This window comes from Vigna unguiculata, chromosome 5, assembly GCF_037176805.1.
Source record: "Vigna unguiculata cultivar grain cowpea cultivar isolate G323 ecotype 2 chromosome 5, ASM3717680v1, whole genome shotgun sequence".
NCBI lineage: Eukaryota > Viridiplantae > Streptophyta > Magnoliopsida > Fabales > Fabaceae > Vigna > Vigna unguiculata.
The window spans coordinates 1,939,461-1,962,963 of NC_140796.1; the positions used below are offsets into that span (position 1 = coordinate 1,939,461).

At 31.6% G+C, this 23,503-nt stretch overlaps 4 protein-coding genes across 5 annotated transcripts; 2 read left to right on the forward strand and 2 right to left on the reverse strand.

Moving 5' to 3' along the window:
• Nucleotides 1-305: 305 nt before the first annotated feature.
• LOC114186206 (uncharacterized) lies at nt 306-4,406 on the reverse strand. The gene is made up of 6 exons (XM_028074246.2): nt 4,242-4,406; nt 3,449-3,852; nt 2,353-2,498; nt 1,803-2,079; nt 1,362-1,634; nt 306-952 (listed from the first exon to the last, which is right to left on the reverse strand). The coding sequence occupies exons 2-6, from the start codon at nt 3,755-3,757 to the stop codon at nt 467-469; spliced, it is 1,491 nt and encodes a 496-aa protein (XP_027930047.2). The 5' UTR covers nt 3,758-3,852; nt 4,242-4,406; the 3' UTR covers nt 306-466.
• Nucleotides 4,407-6,386: 1,980 nt separating this feature from the next.
• Nucleotides 6,387-7,524, reverse strand: LOC114183097 (uncharacterized). Its single transcript, XM_028069963.2, has 3 exons — nt 7,398-7,524; nt 7,213-7,281; nt 6,387-6,711 (listed from the first exon to the last, which is right to left on the reverse strand). The coding sequence occupies exons 1-3, from the start codon at nt 7,452-7,454 to the stop codon at nt 6,637-6,639; spliced, it is 201 nt and encodes a 66-aa protein (XP_027925764.2). The 5' UTR covers nt 7,455-7,524; the 3' UTR covers nt 6,387-6,636.
• A 3,973-nt stretch (nt 7,525-11,497) lies between these two features.
• LOC114185749 (uncharacterized) lies at nt 11,498-15,026 on the forward strand. Of its 2 annotated transcripts, none has more exons than XM_028073644.2 (5): nt 11,498-11,658; nt 12,624-12,811; nt 13,412-13,510; nt 13,618-13,769; nt 14,326-15,026. In XM_028073644.2, exons 2-5 carry the CDS (start codon nt 12,629-12,631, stop codon nt 14,711-14,713), a joined length of 822 nt encoding a protein of 273 aa, XP_027929445.1. In that variant the 5' UTR covers nt 11,498-11,658; nt 12,624-12,628; the 3' UTR covers nt 14,714-15,026. The 2 variants fall into 2 exon arrangements, with proteins under 2 accessions (XP_027929445.1, XP_027929446.1); XM_028073645.2 differs by lacking the exon at nt 11,498-11,658 and adding an exon at nt 11,722-11,979.
• Nucleotides 15,027-17,298: 2,272 nt separating this feature from the next.
• On the forward strand, nt 17,299-20,116 carry LOC114185010 (proline dehydrogenase 2, mitochondrial). Its single transcript, XM_028072482.2, has 4 exons — nt 17,299-18,062; nt 18,847-19,492; nt 19,580-19,820; nt 19,923-20,116. The coding sequence occupies exons 1-4, from the start codon at nt 17,520-17,522 to the stop codon at nt 19,960-19,962; spliced, it is 1,470 nt and encodes a 489-aa protein (XP_027928283.1). The 5' UTR covers nt 17,299-17,519; the 3' UTR covers nt 19,963-20,116.
• The last annotated feature ends 3,387 nt before the right edge of the window (nt 20,117-23,503 follow it).

Below are 23,503 nucleotides of genomic sequence, written 5' to 3' on the forward strand. Positions count from 1 at the left end.
TATGAGAGTCTTTAGAGTGTTGAAGTCAGAGAACAAGGATCTCTGGACAAACTATTGATCGGTGATAAGTGTTTAGATTTCTTAATTATAATTTTTACTAAAAGGACAATTAAATTTAATCACCTAATCATTTCGAACCAAACACTTACAACAATTACGTATCACCAAACTAAATAATTGTCAACATCATCCAGGGGTAAACCTCTAATTCTTAATCCCAATACAATAATTGATTTATAAAGTACACACTCTTTCAACAGACGTGATGGCTCACAAGGGTTTCTTTAGTTCATGTGTCTCTAGTATGAACAAAAACAACAGAGAAAAATTTATTTATGTTGAGTTTACATTGTTGTTTTTAAAACAAAACTTGTTATTCTACATAATATAAAAGTTCCTGACGTCAGTAGATGTCAGTGAGAGGAATAAAAAAATAAGAAGTGACATGAGACTCCTAATTTCATGGTTAAGCAGTTTTCTCATCTAAGCTAATAAATTTCTTTATAATTCCCATCATTTCTCCCCCAGGGAATCGCCCCAGACACCCTCTTGCAGCTGCCACTTCATTCAGCTCATAAACTGAATCACCACTGTGAGCTTCACAACATTTGTCTCTTCCCTCCTTTGTGTCCAAATCATTAAGCAAGTCTTCACCAGACTTGACACTGGGAATGGGAAATGGATCAAGAGAGGTTTTCAGAACAGTTGATTCCCCAATAGCACCAACAAAGTCTTTTAGCCGACACATGGCGAATGGAACTGATTCAAAGCTATGATCACCATATTCTACTGGAGTAGAGTGATCTCCTGTGACACAAATGTAAAACTGATTTTCTCCAGAAGATTCTGCTTCCCAGAGAAGCCTTGCAAGCTGCCCCACTGCAGTATCAACAGCTTCTAATGCTTTGACCTTGAGAATGCTCGCCTTGTCATGACCAGCATCATCTATTGCCTACAGTACCACATAAAGTCTTATCGCATAATCCAAAAGGGTAGAAGTAAAAGTAGTCTAGAACAGTATAAGAATAAGGAGAAATGAAGCAGCAATAGCAAAAGATGGAAGATTTTAACTCTGATATTGTATTGCTTAGTATTTGTATTTCTAGTTAAATTTTCCTGGATTCAACATCATCTTTTGATAGTTTTAGTCTATGCAACAGCAGCAGCACTAAACAATACGCATCAGATCCTTTACATTAAGCTAGATACTGAATTACAATTAACACTTCTTAAGCTCTTGATTGCAGCAAAAAGATTGTACAAAACTCCCCAATATATAAAGTGGGATTCTGGAACAGATAGGAGGCAAATTGCAGAAAAGTAAAAGCAGATAACAAGAACAAAAGTTGTAAATTTATGACCTTGATATGAAGAAATCCAAAGTCATAGCCATCAGAGCGACCTGCTTTAAACTCATCCTCTCCAGGTACAAACACTTTGGGGCAGGACTGCAAAGGAGCCGAGAGTGCCTTAGCTATTGCCGATGCTTTTGATGTTAGTAAAGTTCGGTAGTCCCCAGTTGCTCCAGGAGCATCTAGAATATCAATTCCGAGTGATAAGCCCAGGCCAGCAATTATTTTTGTTGGAGCCACCATGCATGGCCACAGACCATGTTTATCTAAAAATGGTGTAACCTGTGATATATAATTTAAAGTTTTAAATGCATACACATGTATGATGGGCTTTCCTTTAAAGTAGCAGAATATGTAAATGGATTAAGATGTATCACCGCATTTATTATGCATCACTTTAATGCTTGAAAGATAAATGAATCAACTATGAAATAAACTGAAAGAACAGACCTCAATCCGAATGCCACAACCTCTTAAAAGGACTACATTTGCTATGTTCTTCCCTTCTGCAACACGTTTAGCGTTCACAGGATGAGAAACCAGAATTTTTGTTATTTCCTTGGACAATTCATTAACAACAGCAGCAGTATTCCTTGCTTCATGAGAATCATCTAAAGCTTCTGCTTTCAAAAGTAAGCGGTTGTCCTTTAATGGGTCCGTTCCTGATATATTTCCACTCAAATTTGGTCCTTTAACGACCACTCCACATCTATGTTCTGTTGCATACCTAATAGAGGAATAGCCATCACAAATAAAGAACTGTTAATTATTTTGGTAGATAATAATCATTTATTTAGCTATGCAAAAATCCTGAGTTCCCAAACTAGTAAACATTTAGTAGTCAATTTTAATTGAAATTTTTAAAATTTGGAAGAAAGTTTAAGCCAAATAAAATAGAGTGCAACAATTAACCCTTGAAAACTTGATATTATCCATGATAAGTGGTAACCTACATTAACAATTAACCATTAAATGCTATAGCAACCTCAGGCATCTTCACCTGACTCTGACTTCATACTGGGGGAAAGATGGAAGCTTCAATCCATCCAGGGCAGCACAGAGTATGGGACCTTCTTCTTCAAAGTGCCTGTCAGCTCTCCTACTGGTGACTATTCCAGTTTTCTCATCAAGGGTAGCAAAGTTTGACTGCAGGAAAATGTTTTGAGTGATTACCATGAACAATGCAAAGAAAACTCACTTTTAGACAAGGTTAAGAATTAACAACTTCAACAGAAGAACATAGAAAGAAAGCACAATCTATGTAACAAATATATCAGTAATTTTAGAAACTTGATCAGAATACTGATGCCAACCAACATTGTATGGTAGTAAAGCATTTCGATGAAGCTGCAAAATTTCAGACTATTAAATTCTCTCCTACATTAATTTTGAAAAGACATGCAGTACCACTGTGTACCAAAAAGACTAGATTTTCATGTCAATACGAAAAGTTAAGTCTTCTTTTAGTTAAAAAGAAAACCACAACATCAAACCATCTCACACATAAATGACAGAGAAATAGAGATTAGACCAAAAAAAAAAACCCAAATTGAATGAAGAAATGAGAATAGTGATTGAATGCAAAATTATTCGTCAGCAGTAACTATCTTTAAGTTCTCCCTAATTTGAGATGAACAGAAAGAGCTCATAATCTTCCTGCAGAAATCTCAAATATTTTATCCTTTTTCTTCTCACTTGTTTTTCTTTTTCTACAACAGAGAGCAGTCCACATATACATGGTTTAAATCTTAAAATTAAATATGGAATCCCTTACAGAATTTATCAAATGAGAAGTTGTTCTGAACTCATCGCATCCAGGAAAGCAAGGAAAGAAGACAAAACATTGATAGTGCCCCTAACAGTGTTACTGTTCTTTGTTAACCATGAAAAAAAATGAGCCCAGAACTTTCAATATTATGCTAAAATTTGAGAAAAATATCTACTCTGGTTGAATCTAAAATTTGCATCAATCTTTCAACGCAATCCGCTATCTAAATCATCCAGGAAGGTGATATTATCTGTGGCATGAAATAAAGTATAATAGCTTCAAACAAAAATAAGCATAGAAAATGGTGAAAATAGGGTTCTTAACCAACCTTAAAAGCAATATCACCAGGTGACATGGCCAATCCTGCCCCCATGGATTCGAATGCTCCTCGACCACGATAATAAACCCTGGGATCATAACCCAACAAGGAAAGATGAGCAGTGTCACTTCCACAAGCTAAGCCAACCTCAACAGGGTCCATGAGTCCATTAACTCCAGCAGATGCTATGCCATCCAAATTGGGTACTTTTGCTGCCTCAAGAGGAGTCTTCAATCCAAGCCTTGGCAGTGACACATCAGCCAACCCATCAATCAACACAAATGCCACTCTTTTTTTTGGCACCTGTGGAGTACCCATTCTGCACCCTTTCTCCTTGCTTCCCTCTGGTTATAAATAGTAGGGTTAAACAGCAAGTAACAAATCACTCCAATGGTGTCTTCACTGCCAAATCCCTGCCACCATAGTAACATTTTATTTTTCGGTAATTTGGCTTCACAACTTACAAAGGCTCAACCAATAACATTCAACCATCACTCTTTTCTTTCTTTCAAAAGAGGAAGAACAAACTTTGTGGTCAGCTATAGAAAAAACAGGAATGAAACCAGAGACAAAAGAGAAGGAAGAAAGAAAATCCCAGCAACAAAATTGGAACTTTGTTTCAATTTTGTGTTCAGCGTTCAAATTGGAAACTTGGATGCAATCCCAATACGTTTCAAACATTAATAAGTACAATGGCATCGATCTCCCATTTATGAACTTGGCATGGTGGAGATGCAGGGAAATGAAATTGCAATATAAGGAAGAACAGAATGGATGATAACATCTGAAATAAAAATACAACCTTGAATGCTTGATCAATGAATGTCAGCGATCCAGACAGAAGAGTCAGCAGATGAAAGGGAATAAGATGAAGATTTCAGACAACAACGCAATAAACACTTTCAGATGTTCACTTTATTCTTCACCCTTTATTCTCAACTCAATCAAATCATAATATAAAAACGGAAAAGCATAAATCAATCTTAATTTATAAAAAAGAAAAAAACCATCTTTTATAAATATTGGAAAAATTGTCCCAACATTATAATAACAAAATAAGTGGTTCAAGTGTCAAACCAGTTTTCACAACAAATTTAATTAATCAGAATATGAAAAGTAGAAGTATATAAGCAGATATTTAATGACTAAAATGTCATTTTTTGTTTATGTTTTTTAAAAATTCCATGTTTTAAAATTTTAATTTTGATTTTCTTAAAATTAAAAAAAAGTCAATTTTATCTTTATTATATTCTTCCACTGATATTATATTAGTGTGGTTAACGTTTTTATATTTTAAAATAACTAATCTAATATAATGACATTTAAATTTTCAAAAATATTTTAAACTAATTATACTATTTAATGGGGAAATGGAGCAAAAGCTTTTTAGATGCGATTATACTACGGAATTAAATATATAAATGTTTTTGTTTTTAGTCTTTATAGTATTTATATTTAGCCTTTTTTTGAAATAAATCTAGCCGTCAACTTTTTCCATTAATGCCATGATGATATTGTGATGAGACACTACTGATATGTCATTATAATCAATTCTGTGATATCCTTATCACTTAGTATGTTTGACTAAAGATTAAGATAAAAATAGTATATTTATCAGGGTTAAATATGTTTTTATTTTTTTATTAAATTTTGAAATTAATTTATTTTAAAATTTTAGACAAATTTAATATACTTTTTTAAAATATGTAAATTTAGTTTTTTAATAAAATTGGGTTAAGTTTATTTGATATTTCAAGTATATTTTATAATAATATTTGACTTAATATTAAAGAAAAAATATGTCAAACAGTATAAACAAATCAAATATAATCCTAAAATACGTACAAAATATCAAATAAACCTAATAAAATTTGATTAAAAATACTAAATTCACTTTTAAAAAATAAAGTACTAAATTTGTCCAAAGTTTTAAAATGAACTAATTCTAAAATTTAAGTTAAGAGAGAAAAAACATATTTAATCATATTTATTAAACAAAATAAAATAGTATTTTATTTATTAATAACAGAAATTTTAACTTTTTGTTTAATTTGAAAAAGGATTAATTTGTAGATGTTTAAAAGAGTTATGAAATAAAACCAAAAAAAAAAATAACTAATTGATCTTCATCTGACATAAGATTTATTTGATTTTTACAGAGAGAGAATAGACATTTAAAATTGTTTGTTTGAGAAGTTTTAAATTTTTTATAATAAATAAATGTCATTCATACACATTTTAGATTTTCTTTTTTTACGATTATAAAGTATTTTTATTTTAAAACTATTTTCCCATAAAGAATTTCATATGCATAGTTCAATTTCCACATTGATTTATATTCAACTTGACTTGTATTTTTTTATATTTCGTTACATTTCTCTTTATGTTTATTCTATTTACTCTAACATTAACTCTTTTGGTTTGCTTTAAAAAATATTAAATTGTTTAAAAGTTAAGTTGATTATTACATAAATGCAATCACTAACAATGGTTTTGCTCGTTTTTTTTTTTTCAAATGGGTTTTTCCAATATAGATTTTGAGTGGAAAACTCAAGCAATGAAATTTAAGAGTGCATTGCTCACTTTTGATATTAGTATTTGTATTGTTGATTTGTCTATAATATAACTAATTTTATAGCAAAATCCTAATATTAACTATATTAATCATTTTATTTCAAATAAATTATATAAACATTTGTATTTATAAGAGAAAAATAAATATATTTATTGAGAATGAAATTATTTTAACAAATATAATCAATAAGTCATATACTTGTTATTATTCTTAATTTATATAATTAAAAAAAATTATAAATCATGATTAAGATATTAAATCTTCAACATTAAATATAAAATTTATTATATGTATTTGAGATAAACCCTGAAATCTCTTCTTAATAGCATTGAAATAGAATTACTCAAGAACAAAATTTTGAAGAAAAAAATGGGAAAAAAATTGCATTAACATGCATCTTTTTATTGAAAAATGGTTGTTTATTGGACTATAATATGATAATTCTACAAATAATCATGTCTTTCATTCAAGTGACTGATACAAAAACAATCTTATTCATCCATTAAAAAAATGAAAAAAAAAATGCTAAAAGCAAAAAATAGCAAAAGTAAATAAACATGCAGAAAGATCAAAAACCAAAATTTGGAACATAAATAGCCACTTGGAGAAATCTTCATTAGATTCATTTGTTAGCCCCAGCTGCATCTTTGGCAGCATCAGCAGCACCTTGTGCCCTTGCTTGCATCTGTTGGCCAGCCTACACACCATAACACAGTTTCATAAAAATCCTCCATAGTTTAGAGTTTATTATATAGAATCTAACACCATGTTTAGAAAAGCTCTTTCCTTCTTAGTTGTTTCAATAAGAAAATAATATATTTATGGAACAAATTTTATTGCACTCACACAAAGGTTATCTCAAACATACTTTTCATCATCCTTATTTTTAAATAAAGTGTGATTTTCTATGTCGATATAGAAATTGACTTTTATCACAGACATAACAAACTTTTCTATGTCCCAAGTGGACTTTTTATGGCAGATCCAAATTGGCATGGAATGTGGACTTTTTATGGCACAGTTCTTGAAATGGCATAAAAATTTTCTATGTCGATTGTATCTATGATGGGTCCTAAACCAACAAATAAAGCATTTTCTAATAGGTATAAAAATGTATTTGTTGCACTTTTGTCTGAATTTGATTATACTATGTTTTAAACTATCAACAAAACTAAATTGATCAACCAAATGTTCTAACCTCTTGGCAGGATTCTTTGGCAGATTGAGCAGCATTGCTTGCGCTATCCATCATGTTACTTGTCTTCTCCTAAATCATCAACAACATTAATCCTTTTTATGCCACTATAATTGAGAATGTTGTTCAAAAATTTAAGGAAATGAATATATTGAACACATGAGACATGATACAAGTGCTAAACTCACCTTAGCTTGACCCACAGCCTGACCAGCTTGATGGCTCATGTCCTGGGATTTGTCCATTTTTGGATTTCCTTGTTTTGAATCTTGAACTTGAAAAAGCAAAAGGTAATTGAACAAACACTTTTTAATATGAGATGTTATTCATAATTGTGGGATGCAGTATATATAGTGGCCAAAAGTAACACATGTAATGACATGCACCGTTAGGTGAGCGAAATTTGGGCTTAAGAAGAGGCACCTACGCTTCATTTGCTTTCTAAAATTGCCAACTAAACCAATAATAGAGGAAAAAAAGAAAAACCTATCTGTATGGATCCATTGTGTTAAAAATAGAAAGCGCATAACTGTTGAATGTGCAAAGGTACATGAACATTGTTTTTAATTAGTTTTAAGAGAGTCTTTACAACTTTGATAAAATGTGAAAGTTTATAACCTCATTAATTGGACATTAATGAAAGTAATATTATTTTTTGTCCTACGATTTTTGTTTGTATGTATTTTTTTTAGTAACATCATTATTGTTTTGAGTTATCATAATGGATTGAAATTAATAATATGATTGTTGTTATGATTTAAAAAATTATAATTTATGGTTGTTTTAATAACATTTTTGTTCTTGTAGTTTAATAATATACACTCTTCTCATGATTTTTTTATTGTATATAAACATAATTGATCATTTTTCAACAAAATTACCAAAATAATAATAGAACATATTTCCTTATGTAACTAACTATTGACGAATAAAAATAAACATAAAAAGATGAACAAAAAATTATTGTGGACAAAACAAAAACACACCCTTTGATCCGAGAATGATCAAATTTTCATTCTTTTCAGTTTTTCATGGGTTCAGAAAATCGTTGTAAAAATAGGTTACTCGAATGAAAATCACCTTCAACTCGGATTATTGACTAAGACTGTTCCAACCGAATTTGGATTTATTATTTGATTATTCAGTATTATTTTGCCGTTATACTTTTAAAATATAATTATAAACATTGATTTTGATATTTTAAAATATATTAAAAAAACATTTTAAAGTATCAACATAAAAAAATTCAATAAAAAATATGTACTAGTTTCAACTAGTACATGCTCATAAGAACTTTTTACCCTTGTCTTTAATGTAAGAGCTTTGCTACATAAGTTTACGATACAAATACAAGAGCTGCAAGATGAGTTTGAAAGATAGAAGGATCATATCTAACCTATGAACTGTTGTTTGAATCCTTTAGAACAGATGAAAAATCCCCTATTCGAGTGCTCTTCACTTCTTCAATCTCATCATCCAAAACCAATGCTCGCAAAATTTCATCTATTTTATGTGCTGTGATTCCTACCGCGAAGACACCACTCTTTCTGCTCCACTCCAAAATTCCATCGCATGTTGCAACTTTCTGCTTGAAAATGCACTTCAGCACACGCCCTTTACAAGGTTTATGAAATCAGCCTTTACATTCATTATTCGATGGTATGACACTTCTCATAAATGACGTGTTTAGTGTCTGATACGTATCAGACACTGATACTTGTATGATATTTGTAAGATATATTATGTTTAATTTGAAAAATATTTTTTTATCTTTGACATGATTTTGATGATTAAAATAAGGAACAAATCTTATATTATTATTATTTTTTCGCATATTGAATATTAGGTAGATATATTAGATTCATTTTTGTGTCAGTTGACAATGTAGTAGTTTGACAATTTCAAACTTAACATGTATATACATGCTCTGTCATATGTCCTATATTTTTTCAATTTAGTCATATCTTCGTATCCATATCCGTATCGTATTCGTACCGATTTCCTATCCAGGCAACATAACCAATCCCCACCGGTGGCTAGAAACCTTTAACTAAAAACACCAATGCCCGTCAATTATGATGAATTGAAAAATTAATGTTTCTCTGCTATAACTTTGAAGCTACAACATGAACACCTTATATTGTGAATGAAATAGTACAATTCCAATTATAATTCATATAGGATTACATGAAGAAAAGAATACCAAGTCCAAGTCCAGTTAAGTGCTGATAGTTCATTGGTTCAATGATTGAAAAAGTATTAGGCAACACTATCAATTGTTTTCTATATTTTAATATATTTTAATAAGTATTTTTTTAGAATCCAAGTATGAGTCTAAATCTTATATTTAATAAAAATGAGAAAGTTAAACACTATACAAAAATGAAAACATTTACCGTCTCAAGATTTTGGATTGAGAGTAGTATCAATCCCTTATATGTGAATTAGACTTATTTCTTATATACTTAGATGAACAAGTTACTACTCTACTTCAATATAAGAGTGCAGAAAAGGATATTCGTGCTTTATAATCTTGTATGTTTATTATTCACCCAAAAATAAATATTCTAAGATAATGCTCATATAATAAATTTTTGAAGTGATAAACTATTGTATCATTTCCATACATGCATGTCCATCTTTCTTTCTCTTAATCTTGTCTTCCTTATTAAAAGTTTCGATAGAAAAGAATAAAATTAAATAATTTTATTTAAAATTTACAATAAAGTTTGACAATAAAATAGTAACAAGTGAATATTATTTTCACCAATAAATTATTTTTTTTAAATACACGTTATATAAATATACAATTTGATTAAAAAAAATTGTTGATATTTTTGATATTTTATATGCAATTTTTATCCACAGAGGAAGTGCTCCATGGAGATGTAACACACAAGTTTTCCCCAATGAGGAACACATATACACTTTATTTTTTTATTTCTAATTAATGAACAACATTAAAAATAATATGTAAAAATGCAGAAAAATTTAAATTAATAAGAAATAATAGTCAAATTAGTGTAATAAATATTAGTATATTTTGTTTTTAATATAATTACAAGTTCACACTTTTAACATAACTTTAACTATATTAGTTTAATTTAAATTCCATTAACAATAATATATTAATAATTAATATAATTGAGCATATAATTAATTTTTAATAATTATATAATTATATAATTATATATGTATATATATATATATATATTTAAAATAAAATTAATATGTAATTTAAATTTACAAAATAATTAAATATTAACAATAATTACTAAAAAGTAAACACATATTTCAAATAAAATTAATAAAATTAAAATTTATTTTAAATTTATAATTATTTTATTATATTAAAAATTTTATATATATATATATATAGTTATTTTAATATTTACCTAATTAAAAAACTAATAAAATGTTATATTGGAAAATAATAATTTATCCAGAAATCTGAAATATCTTAAAATTGGTTACATACAGTAATAACTTACTTGTTAATTATAAGTGAATTAAAGAGAACATAAGTTAACTTGGTATTGTTGGTAGGAAATAACCAAAAATAAAATTAGGTTTTATAAGTATTTTTTTATTTTATGTTTATCCATTATTTTTAACCAAATACTCTGGGAAGTACGCTATGAATTAATATTTCAATTTTTGTCATGAATAAAAGCCTTTTCCTTTTACATCTTATGACAAAACTTTTAAATAATACAAATAAGTCATCAAATCAAAATATAATAATAGTTTATTAAGATTTTTCATCTACTTTTAAAATTATAATATTTTCTAATAATATATAAGATCCTTTCAAGAATTCTTATATATAAAATGTTAAAAGTCAAACTACGAAATTTTAATTATAAAAGTCTCATAAAAAATTTATAAGTGATAGTAGTTTTAAAAATCATTTATTACATTTCTTTAATTTTCACTTTATTTCTTATCTATTCTCACTTATTTATTTTATTTTCAATTACTTATTTTTTTGTAATATCAAAATGCCCTGTTATAAGCAGTATTAATTAACTTAAAGAAGAGAATGAAATAAGATTAATTGATGAAACTTTTTCTATCTGGTCTTACCTTTGACTATGTTTAAGAGAAGAAAACGTATTAACTTTCAACTATTTCTTCAACTCCTTTTTTTTTCATTCAAAAAAATATTTTTATTTGAGCAAAAAATAAAAAATAGACAATTATATATATTTAATTATTAAAATAATACAATTTTTACAATTTTCTATTATTTAGCACCACTAGTATATTGGAGAAGGAGGCATCGAGACGGTGCGTATTGAAAAAGCATAGAAAAACTTTGAATTTCCTTAATTCGGTTCAGTTCCTTAAGACTTTCACTGTCAGATCTTCGTCTCTGTCTTCTTTCTTCAATTCATCTACCAAACGCGTTTCTCTTGTTGACTCTGCCCCCCTTTACTCTCTGTTCAGGTTCATTCTTCTTTTCCCTAAAGATTTTTCATTATCAATTTTTTTTGCATTTCAATAATAGATCACTCACTTTCTCTCTGCGCCTTTGTTTGCTGTAAAGCTTAGAAATTTGTAATCCGTCATACCTCTTTGCTATTGGGTTGTCCCTGATTTGTGCTATCCCTAATATCTCCACACTAACTTTTCTTCTTCTCTTTATTTGGGCTTCTTCAACCCTAAGCTATCATAAAAACAAAAACGAACCGTTCCTCTTGTGCTCATTTTATTGCTCATGATTACTTAACCTGCTACTGATTTAAATCCCTTTTATTTTTTAAACCGGTATTACTAATCCCCATTTTCTCTATCTTATTTTTGTTTGTGCATTTTACTGAAGTAACTTGAAGTTCATGTTGTTCTTTCTTAAACCCCCACCGACCATCGTGTTAATAAAATTGTTATTTTTATGTTTAATCACGTTTCAAACATCGCTATTTATCTGTTTGATGCTAGCTAGGGAGGGACAGGGTTTACGGTATCAACATGATTTAGCAGACTGTCATCTTTACATCTGAACTGCTGGAATGGATCTTGGCATCACTTTGGCTTGTTATGTTTTAGTTGGATGATTTATTCATGTCATGAGATGCTATTTTTTTTTTTTTTTACTTATTTGATTTAGTGCATCAAGGTTATTATATATCTCGTACTTTTTAGGCGACTCTGGTTATGTGGCTGGGTTTAACTTCAATCCCCACATTCTCATTTTCTCCTTTCACCTTAGGTCCAATCATGGTTTTAAATTGCGGTTGTGATTGCAGTTCTGCGAAATTGTGGCTGATGTAACCACAATTGCAGTTGGAGAGTCTAAAAATATTGATGTGGCTGATATAGCAGTTGTGGACTTTTTGTTTTTTAAATCTCCATAGAACACAGAAAAAAGTTATTTCTGGGTTCTGATTGATTGTATGCTGTTTTATGTGCAGTAAGGATGTATAATAATGTTGGGATGCCACCGGGGGCACCTCAACTGCATCCTCAACCTCCAACGAGCTCACAACCTAATTTGTTGGGGAATGCATTTAATGCTGCTGGATCAGGACTCATTCGAGGTGGATTGGGTGCATATGGAGAAAAAATATTTGGATCGAGTTCTGAGTATGTTCAAAGCAATGTATGTATCGTTCTGTCATTCTTTTTATTGAGTCATTTAATTTGACATGCTAATTCATTGTTGACAAAATTTTATCTGATCTTTTGTTTCTCTCTCCTTTTAGCTTTTTGTATGTTTAGTTTCTTTCTTGTTTTGCATTTCTTCCTTGCATCTATGTTGTGTGTGGAAAACTGCTTTTTCTTAGAAAACATAGATACCTTTTGAATGCCGTGTTTCTAAGCTATTTGGTATATCATTTGAACAATGCTTATCGGCTGATCAGAGACGATGCTTACCTGTTGATGATAAAAGACAATTATACCATACAACTTAGCATCTTAATATTTGGCATTTACTTTTAATCCGTTTATAGTAAATTTAAATGTTGTGCATTATTGCAATTCACTTTTGAATCTATTTCATATATGGCAAATGCTCTCACTTCAATAATGCATACATTTCAATTAAGTCAGGTTCTTTTGATTTCGGAGAAAAAACCAATGCAGCTGAGATAATTTTTAGTATCTTTAGTTGGATTGTTAACTTAATTATAGATATTATATGGAGTTGTGAATTCAAAGTATTTTTTTTTTGTAAATATTTTTATCTGTTCAACTACAGATAAGCCGGTATTTCTCTGATCCCCAATACTACTTTCAAGTGAATGATCACTATGTTAAGAACAAATTAAAGGTTATCCTGTTCCCATTCCTGCACCGGGTAAGCAGCAATAGTGTCACCCTTTTTCAAATTTTTCTAGTTGTATTTTCATTTCATTATCTTATTCTATCTTCTCCCTTGCCCTTGTCTCTTTTTCTTGCGTTCAGGGTCATTGGACTAGAATTACTGAACCCGTGGGAGGTAGGCTCTCCTATAAACCACCAATGTATGACATAAATGCTCCTGACTTGTACATTCCATTAATGGCATTTGGTACCTATGTTGTTCTTGCCGGCATCTCGCTTGGTTTACATGGAAAGTAAGTATGATATCTATCTCCTTAATCTTAATTGCTGAAATGATCAGATGTATTTTCCTCAAACTCAAATTTAGCCACCTGGACCCCCACTTGACCTTATTTTTACCCTTATATATACTATGTCGCCGTTATTTAAAAACGATTTGTGCTTGTTTGTGGTGGTGCCAAGGGAAATACAAAATGGTTATTTACCTTGTGCAATAAAAAAAGGATACTGTATATTATCAGAGTTGAACATTGGCACGTCCCTTTTTGACTGGGTGTAATGATGAGTCTATTTTCTTAAAGAAATTCAAGTCCAAGAGGAGTTATCTTTATTCTTGTGTTCCAAACTAAAACATATAAAATGTGATTAGAAATCAGACAAGTAATGATCTTCTATGATATGAAGATTACTGATTTCATTTTCTTGATTGTTATTTTAATAACTCCGTGGACGGATTTTGAAAAGTTTCACTAAGAATTTAGTTTGGTTTATAGTGCTGAGTTTGTTCCATCTCCACATGCTTTCTAGTTTGACATTGTTTTTTAAACATGTTGTATTTGTTGTGGGCAGGTTCAGTCCTGAAGCTTTGAACTGGTTATTTATCAAGGGATTGGTTGGTTGGTTTATGCAAACTGGACTGCTTAAAGTTGCTTTACTTTCATTGGGCACTGGGGAAGCACCTCTGTTGGACATTATAGCGTATGCTGGGTACACTTTTACGGGCTTATGTTTGGCTGTTTGTGGAAGAATGATATGGAGTTACTCCTACTACTTTCTGATGCTGTCAACCTGCTTATGCATGGCAGTGTTCTTGGTTAAAACAATGAAGAGAGTCCTTTTCGCTGAAGCCAGGAGTTATGATTCAACCAAGCACCACTATCTCTTGCTCTTCATTGCTTTGGCTCAGTTCCCATTATTCACATGGCTTGGAAACATTACTGTAAATTGGGTAATATAGTGATAGCATTTACACTGTTCTTAGGAGTTAGAAGTTCCTGGTAATTTTTTTGGTTAACTTCGAAGAATTGTAATACAAGGTTTTTTTCTCTCTTTTTTGGATTTCAAAGATGCGAAATTATAGGTGTTCTCCTTCTTCAGATGTATTATATGATTTTTAGTACTTTTGAGGTTACTCTCTTCATAATGGTTCTCAGTCTCAGGTTCATGTGTTGTGGTGTTTGGTATGTAGCCTTGGTATCAGTATCTACCGTTTCACAGAACACTATTTTTTATCTCTATTCTAATAGTGCAAGATCTGTGGGAGTTGAAAATGTTGTCTGTATATTATGGTAGATTACATGATTTTTTTTCTGTTGCAGTACCTGTTTCTTTGAAATGGATTCAATGGAATTTGTGGATTGCAGACGCAAGAGAAGGAAGGGGTAAGACAATTTTGGCTATTGCTTCCTACGTCCTTACAAGTTTCTACGTACATCTTATCATTCTCGAAATCTATTTTCCGAACACAATAAACAATTCGAAATAATTAATAACACCATATATCATTTGTTGATAAAAGCAATTTTGAAATAATTTTTTGGTTAAGACTATTGTCATCTATAATTATATAAAAACGTAATTTCTTCTGTCCTTAATATTATTTTATTTTACTTTTTATAATATAATTATTTAATATTATTCTTATTTTATTCGGTGCAATTATTTATTAACTTTTTAAAATTAATAATTATTTTGACTTATTAATTATTAATCTTATTTATTACTATTTACAGTATAATTATTTATTAACTATTAGTAGTTATTTTGACTTGTGCTTTTTATAGAACTGTCCCAACACTTATTTTATGTTTTTTTCCTCCCTTCATGATCAGTTATTTGATCTTTCAATTAAGAATTAAATAATGCACTATTATGAGTATGGTATTTAATGGACAATATATATTACACTTTACTCATAATCAAATTACAATATAAAAAACACAGAAAATTACTTATTTTTAAATTTTATATAAATTAATTTTAAAGTAAACTTCTACTTAAGAAATATCAATGGAAAATATTTTAATAATAAAAGTATCAAAAAGTTAATTTACAAGTTAAATAATTTTAATTTTCAAATTGTGATTTAGTGTTGTCAAACGGTTTTTTGAACCATACATTATTACATATTAAGGTTTAAATACTTTTTTGGTCCTCATTTTCGTAGTGTTTGTTGCGGATGGTCCTCATTTTAACAAAATGTTTAAAATGGTCATCATTGTTACCAAATGTTTAAAATGATCCTCATTTTTATCGAATGTTTAAACTGGTCCTCATTTTTGCAATTTGTGTTTTATTTAGTCCTTTTCTGTAACGATTGCCTCCACGATTACAACCAGAGGTAAAGGAAACATATCTATATAATGGGATTGCAGGAAGAAGAAGATTGCAGCAACACCAATTAGCAACACCAATTAGGAATGGAGGAACAAGATTGTCAAAACTCACAAACTGTCCAAACATTCCTTACCAAAACCCTAGCTCACTTATTTATGTCTAAATATCTAATTACCCACACCTATATAGTACACGTAACACACTCTAATACAAATCGTGTCACCTGTACAATGCTCTGTTAATGATTTAAACGAAGTTACAGAAAAGGACCAAATAAAACACGAATTGCGAAAATGAGGACCATTTTAAACATTCGGTAAAAATGATGATCATTTTAAATATTCTGTCAAAATGAGAATCATCCGCAACAAACACTATGAAAATGAGGACTAAAAAGGTATTTAAGCCATAATTTAATCTTTAGACAACATAGCTTCAATCTTTAATTTACTTTCTTCTTGAGTGAACTTATCTCTTTCATACTAAAAGAATATTAAAATTAGCATTCAATTTAAATTTAATGAATAAATTTATATGATTGAAATAAATAAGGATAGTTGGCTAATTCTTTATATTAAAATCATATTAAACTACATTTTTTTATATTGATAATATGTATACAAAATATTAATAATATACATTTTAATTCAAAATTTATTTAGCTAAATTTTAAAAAATAAAATCCCTCTTAATTTTTTGTTTACATTTTTAAAATAAAAATATTTGGACGGCAGTAAAAATATATCATATTAAACTTAATTTGAAAAAAAAAAGTATTTTGTTTTTCCCCTAATTGGAAAAAGAAAAAAAAGGAGTAAAGTATTGTAACAAGTTAAAAAAGGAATAATTTACAATGAAAAGACTGAAAATGATGATGCTCCAAATATGTAAAATGATGAAACACCATTATTGTTTTCTGATAGTAGTATGAATGAATTATTAATTATCATTAAAAGAAAGTGTGTGTATTTATAATTAAGTAAAAATTAGTAATAAATTGAAGAGATGTGTACACGTGTCGAGTGATAAGAAAGAAGAGATAACATGAGTAGATTAAGATTGGTGCAAGGTGGATCTGTGTCAGCACCGAATGTGTCTGAAATTTGAGAGGGTTTGGTTCCTAAAGATGCGGTCACTTCAGAGGACTAAGAAAAACACAAAACACAAACGTGTTAGAAAAATAACGGAAAAAAGACCTATTAGGAAGGGAGCAAGGGAAAGACGACGTTGCATGGTGAGAGCTATAAAAGGAAGAGAAAGAAGAGCATTATGCAGAAGTAGCATTTTGCATCCTCACAGCGTTTTTAGGTCCCAAAGAAAGAAAGAGAGAGAGAGAGAGGAAACACACCCAGGGAGGAACAACACCATCATCGCCAACACCAACACCAACACAAACCCCACCAACACCGGCTAACGTTGTTCGTTACATGGCCACTCGTGTTATCCCACCAAGAATCCTAAGGAATCTCCGATACAACACAGCCACAAAACCACTCAAATCCTCACACGCTCCTCTCTCCCCGACTCTCTCTCCTTCTCCCTGCCTCCCACCCCCGACCTCCGCCGTGCTCCGTCCAGCCGCCACCGCTGATCTTAACTTACACGACGTCGAGAAGCTCTTCTGCCACGTCCGCACCCCCTCGCTCCTCCGCTCCGCCACCGTCCTCCACGCAACCGCTGTCGGACCCTTTGTCGACTTTGGAACCTGGCTCATGCAATCCAACCTCCTGCAAGTGCCTGGCCTTCGTGAACTCATCCTCGCCTCCGTCCGCTCCACCTTTTACGACCACTTCTGCGCCGGCGAAGACGCCCCCACCGCCGCTTACAAGATCCGTGCCCTCAACCACGCCGGCCTCCGTGGCATGCTCGTTTACGGCGTCGAGGACGCCCACGACAATGACGCCTGTGACCGTAACTACAGAGCGTTTCTCCACACCATCGACGTTAGCCGATCTCTTCCCCCTTCTTCGGTAACCCCTTCTTCATTTTTCTCATCCTTCATTCATTCATTCAAAATGATTTTCGCAAGACCAAAAATTTATACAAATCAGAACCAAAACATCGTATGTATATGATCTTCTACCATTTTTGATACATTTAACACCTGACACGGTCTTTAGCTTTTTATGCTGAAGATTATTGTCACGTGTGACGTTGAGATCATAAGTATGTTTTGGTGACTGATCGTATAGAAAGCACACCATTTTCGTTACACCAATTTCATGCAATTCACAGATTGTGTAAAATTGGGAGGAACGAAATTTCGGTGTGCATGTGTATAAGAACAATGTTTTTTCTTCTGTTTTTTGTTTGTTCTTGGGTTTTTGCATGTAACAGATCGGCAACGAATGGTGCGATCTGGGAGTGACTGCCACATGTATGATAAATGGCATTGTTGAAATGAGAATCGAAACGGTGGCTTGATTGGGATCCCGCCCACCTTTGCACTGGAACAAAATCTAGTACTACTACTGTTAGATTATGATGTTGTTGGAGAGGGACAAGATTGGTGATTTCTCTTGGGTGACGGTTGCGCGGTGCTTGAAATGGAGTGTTGGTTGTTCTCCAACAACAGCTACTGTCTAGAACCATCGTGATTTCCTTGTCAATTTCCTTTTGGTACCACAGTAGTCCACGAAAATCCTGTGGCTGCTTGTGCTTTTTCCTTTCTTTTCACGTGCAGAGTGGTGTGTTTTAGATGGAGGTATGATGATGATTGTAATGGTTACGAAATGAATTTTTTTGATGTGACAGGTGAGCTTTATGATCGTGAAAATCACCGCAATATGTCCAATGAGTCTTCTGGAAAGAATGAGCGACTTGCTGAGATGGCAGCACAAGGATCCTTCTTTCAGCTTGCCATGGAAGCAAGATTGCTTCCCCATTTTCTCCGAGTCAAGCCCTCTGTACCACACAAGGAACAGGCCAGAGTCTCTCACCCGAGAGGAAGAGAAGGACCTTGAACTTGCCATTCAGAGATTCCATGACCTTTGTCAAAAGTGTACACAAGCAAACATTCCTTTACTGGTTGATGCTGAACACACTGCTGTTCAACCTGCTATTGACTACTTCACCTACTCCTCTGCCATCTTGAACAACAAAGATGATAACGCCATTGTATATGGCACCATTCAGACCTACCTGAAGGATGCCAAAGAGAGGTTGCTGCTCACAGTAACGGCTGCAGAGAAGATGGGAATCCCAATGGGGTTCAAATTAGTGAGGGGTGCTTATATGTCAACCGAAGCAAAATTGGCTGAGTCTTTAGGATATCGTTCCCCAATTCACGACACCATCGATGACACACACAAGTGCTTCAATGAATGCTCATCTTTCATGCTCGAGAAGATTGCTGATGGCCCAGGTGGAGTTGTTCTTGCAACTCACAATGTTGAGTCAGGTACATACACATCATCATTTCTCATCCATTGAGTTTAATGATTTATGGAATCATGACCCAATTGAGGTGTGTTTAATGTTCGTGTAGGGAAACTGGCAGCTGCAAAAGCTCATGAGCTGGGAATTGGAAAGGTGAACCACAAGCTTGAATTTGCGCAGCTGCATGGCATGTCTGAGGCCCTTTCCTTTGGTCTGAGCAATGCAGGGTTTCAAGTGAGTAAGTACATGCCATTTGGACCTGTGGAAACTGTTATGCCATATCTCCTGAGAAGGGCCGAAGAGAATAGAGGAATGTTGGCAGCTTCGGGCTTTGACAGGCAATTGATGAGGTGAGAATAACATAAAATAAGAACACTTTCCCATTGAGGCATATATACAAATACTTGGTGCTGTTATTCCGATCTGACATTGATCTTTTGCTTTATCTGCAGGAAGGAGCTGGGAAGGAGGCTAAAAGCTGCTGTTTTTTAATTTCAATTTGGTGGGACGAATTCATGGATGTTACAATGTATCGAATTTAGGAAATAGGATTTGCTACATTTGTGTACAAATTAGAGAATCCTGTTAACCTTTTTTTTTCAAATGTTACTTCATTCAAATCAATGAAAAGTACATTCTACTTTCATCTATATTCTAATTATATTCCACTACCGTGCCAAGAGTGAAGTCATTTTTCTTATAATAACATATATTACCTATAACAACTTGACTGCAAAACTATAAATACACGAGTCATATAAAAATAAGATAGCAGTTACAACTTGAATTCACCAAAAGATTTAAACTGATATTGACAAATAACATGAGTAAACAAAAAAAATCTTCTTTTGCGCAGTTTCTAATTTTCATAGTGTATTTGAAAGCACAACCGAAGAGGAATAACAACAAACACAAAGCAGACAATTTGAACTCACCAAAAACAATGTGGACTCCGAAGTGACTCTTATCTAAATTTTCCAACCTGAAACAGCAACGAATCCAACTCCAATAGCACAAAATCAATTCTCCAAGTTGCATATTAATTTTGTATACTAATATTGTGACTTTGGAATCAAAATGGTCCATTTGGAAAAAAGTGAGGAGGAGATAATCATTGGTACTAAGAAGAGTCCAACGAAAGAAGTGATGACAAGAGTTACAACTTGTTCATTGTCATAATGTGATAGCTAGCTATAGATCACCCTTTCACAAGTTAATTGGGCAAGTGTCAAATTGAATTCCCTCCAATTCCTGACATGGAAAATGACCCAACCCCAAAAAAGTAACCAAATCATGTGGGTGAATGTTACATACTATTAATTATTATTCTTTGCAAGGATAAATTTAAAATTGAACTCAAAGTTGAAGATTCCATGGCAGCTATTGCTGAGTTGGAATCCATGAATTTTCTACTTTGATTCGTATATTGAACGAATTTGGATTCTTTCTTAGATTTTTTGTATTTTTTTAAAGTATAATTACTTTAGTATTTTAAAATATTAAATTTTCAACATATTTTAAAAATAGAAGGGAACAGAAGAAAAGAAACCGAAGAATCTGAGTTCAAACTCAATTGAAGACGCAGCACAATAGTCACAATAAAAGGAGAACCGGTCAAACCTTTGAAACCCAGAAAAATATGCAATCTTTGTAACTGATAACTGCAATCTTTTTTATAAAAGTAAAACGATTTTAACAAAAGTGAGATTTTGTATTATTAAAGAAAAAGAAAGAATGAAGATAATAAAAAATAATTTTAAATGAATATAAAAAAATGTGAAAATATCATTCTTTTTCTCGAAAAGTATTAAAGAAAAGTAAAGGAAACAACCTAATAGTAGTTTCCAAAATTGCTCAGAAAAAAATGTTATGTGTTGATCGGGGGAATCCAAGATCTTACAACTTCTAAATTTCCACACGTAAAAAACATGTGAATTTAGAGAAAGATATATTAGTTATTTACGTAGAAGAAAGAAGAATATCCATACAAGTAATTATCTATGCTAATAAATATGACTCCCTCTCTCTCATATATATATATATCACCGGGTCAATGGGCTAAGGGCTTTCTTGAAGTCCATATATGACTTTTCTTTTTGTCCAATAAAATATTTGCATTGTTGGGCTCTCACCTGTAAAACGGGTCTACAAAGATACAATCTCGGTTAGGATGTTATTTCTTGTACTCAACAAATTTCTTTCTGCACCTCATTAAAGTTTCAAGAGTTTTTTTTTTTTTTTCGAAATAGAAGTGGGTAAATGTTTTCCGGAAAAGTGAGCAAGTGTTTTTGGAAAAAATATTTCCGAAAATGATTTAATGCATTTTGAAAAATAAAATCTGAAATAATGGGATTCAGAAATATGCGATACTGATAGAAATAACCAACTTAAACTTACTATGAAATGAACAGCCCCAAAAGGGACCGATTCATTTATACATACAACATTGTGACGACAAAATTATAAACAAATCATCAATATGTGTTTTTGCTGCAGATGGCTCAAGCATTGAATTTTTCAAAATTTAATTCAGATTTAATAAAATATATAATATTTATGATCTAAATCTATTTTAATCACATAAATTACATTTGATTTTTCTTTCAATTCAAGTTGAATTGAATTAAATATAGAATAAATTATTTTTGTCGTTTAAACTAAAATTCATGTTGGATTAACCTAATAGCTTGATGCGAGATTTACTCTATTCAAGTTGACATGGTTTTAATTGAATTATTATTCAAAGAAAATCCAATTTGAACTGGTCCAGTTAAGTCTGGTTTGTCTCGATAGCACCCAAAAGCAATCTCTTCCTACACCTTCATAAATTTCTTTCGACACCCCCGTAATAATCATGCAATTTAGAATAATTCGAAAAGGGATAAAATTGGAAAAAACAATTTCATGGAGTGGAAGAATAAAGTTGTGGAGGAGTAGAAAGAAACTGCTCCACTTGAACTTGACTAACCTTAAACTTGGCCAAACTTAATCTTATATCATTCGGTTCGAACTTATTTTGATTGTACTCAACTTAACCTCATCCCATGGTGATAGGACAACTTAACTCAACTTGAATTTTGGTTGACTTAGCTCGATCAAGATCTGAGTTGACTTATCTCGACTTGAATGTGTAGGTTGGCTAGACTTAACTCGACTTGGGAGCGAGTTGACTTATCATTATTTAGGCAATATTTACTTATATTCACCTAGGTTTGGGAGAACTTACTTAATTTGGACTTGGAGCAACTCAATCTAGCTTTGGCCTAAGATAACTCAGTCCGACCTTTGCCCTTGATTGACTTGTGCTCGACTAACTCATATCGACCTTGCTTGGGATGGATGACTATATTCGACCTAAGTATGTGTTGACTTAACTAAACTATACTTGGGCTTAAGTCAACTTGACTAAACTAGGGCTCAAGTAAATTCAACCAAACTGGAGCTTAGGTTGACTTTGTGCTACTTGAACTTGGATCAACTCGTTATGACCCAAATCTAAATTGACTTGGCTCAAAATGGGCTTGTGTTGATATAACTCGAGGTAGGGTGGTGAACTCACTTCAATTAGGATTTGAACACCGTTTTGTCCCAATTGAAGCATAAATGGGCTTAGCTTGACCTATCTTAGGTCAACTAGATTTGACTTAGGTTTAAGTCAATTCAATTTAATTTAGATTTGACTAACTCGCTTAATCTTAAATCTAAACTAATTAAATTTGACTTATGATTAACTTATACCTGTTTGACTTGTCTTAACTCAAACTCTTAAATTAACTTAACGTGTCTTAATTCGAGCTCGAACTAGTTAGACTTTACTTTTGATGTAAAGATGATTTGATTTTTTTTTCTCCAAACATATTATCAACAATAAAAATATACTTTAATAATTTCATTGGTATCACATTCCTAAACGTGATATTTTTATAATATTTATTTTTGTCTATATTCAATGTTAACTTATTTTTTTCTATCTTTATGTGGCACCAAATAATAAAATAATAAGAACGCTATTATACTGGTGCATGAGAAATCG

What these genes read in the sequence shown, in the direction of transcription:
- LOC114186206 (XM_028074246.2), bottom strand. Translation starts at nt 3,757, where the DNA reads ATGGGTACTCCACAGGTGCCAAAAAAAAGAGTGGCATTTGTGTTGATT. An exon ending in CAGTATGAAGTCAGAGTCAG is followed by an intron (nt 2,080 to 2,352) that starts GTGAAGATGCCT and finishes TTCCTCTATTAG; the next exon opens with GTATGCAACAGAACATAGAT. An exon ending in GTTGTGGCATTCGGATTGAG is followed by an intron (nt 1,635 to 1,802) that starts GTCTGTTCTTTC and finishes TATATATCACAG; the next exon opens with GTTACACCATTTTTAGATAA.
- LOC114183097 (XM_028069963.2), bottom strand. Translation starts at nt 7,454, where the DNA reads ATGGACAAATCCCAGGACATGAGCCATCAAGCTGGTCAGGCTGTGGGT. An exon ending in AGGCTGTGGGTCAAGCTAAG is followed by an intron (nt 7,282 to 7,397) that starts GTGAGTTTAGCA and finishes TTGATGATTTAG; the next exon opens with GAGAAGACAAGTAACATGAT. An exon ending in CCAAAGAATCCTGCCAAGAG is followed by an intron (nt 6,712 to 7,212) that starts GTTAGAACATTT and finishes TATGGTGTGTAG; the next exon opens with GCTGGCCAACAGATGCAAGC.
- LOC114185749 (XM_028073644.2), top strand. Translation starts at nt 12,629, where the DNA reads ATGTATAATAATGTTGGGATGCCACCGGGGGCACCTCAACTGCATCCT. An exon ending in CTGAGTATGTTCAAAGCAAT is followed by an intron (nt 12,812 to 13,411) that starts GTATGTATCGTT and finishes GTTCAACTACAG; the next exon opens with ATAAGCCGGTATTTCTCTGA. An exon ending in TCGCTTGGTTTACATGGAAA is followed by an intron (nt 13,770 to 14,325) that starts GTAAGTATGATA and finishes TGTTGTGGGCAG; the next exon opens with GTTCAGTCCTGAAGCTTTGA.
- LOC114185010 (XM_028072482.2), top strand. Translation starts at nt 17,520, where the DNA reads ATGGCCACTCGTGTTATCCCACCAAGAATCCTAAGGAATCTCCGATAC. An exon ending in GATCTCTTCCCCCTTCTTCG is followed by an intron (nt 18,063 to 18,846) that starts GTAACCCCTTCT and finishes TTGATGTGACAG; the next exon opens with GTGAGCTTTATGATCGTGAA. An exon ending in AACTCACAATGTTGAGTCAG is followed by an intron (nt 19,493 to 19,579) that starts GTACATACACAT and finishes ATGTTCGTGTAG; the next exon opens with GGAAACTGGCAGCTGCAAAA.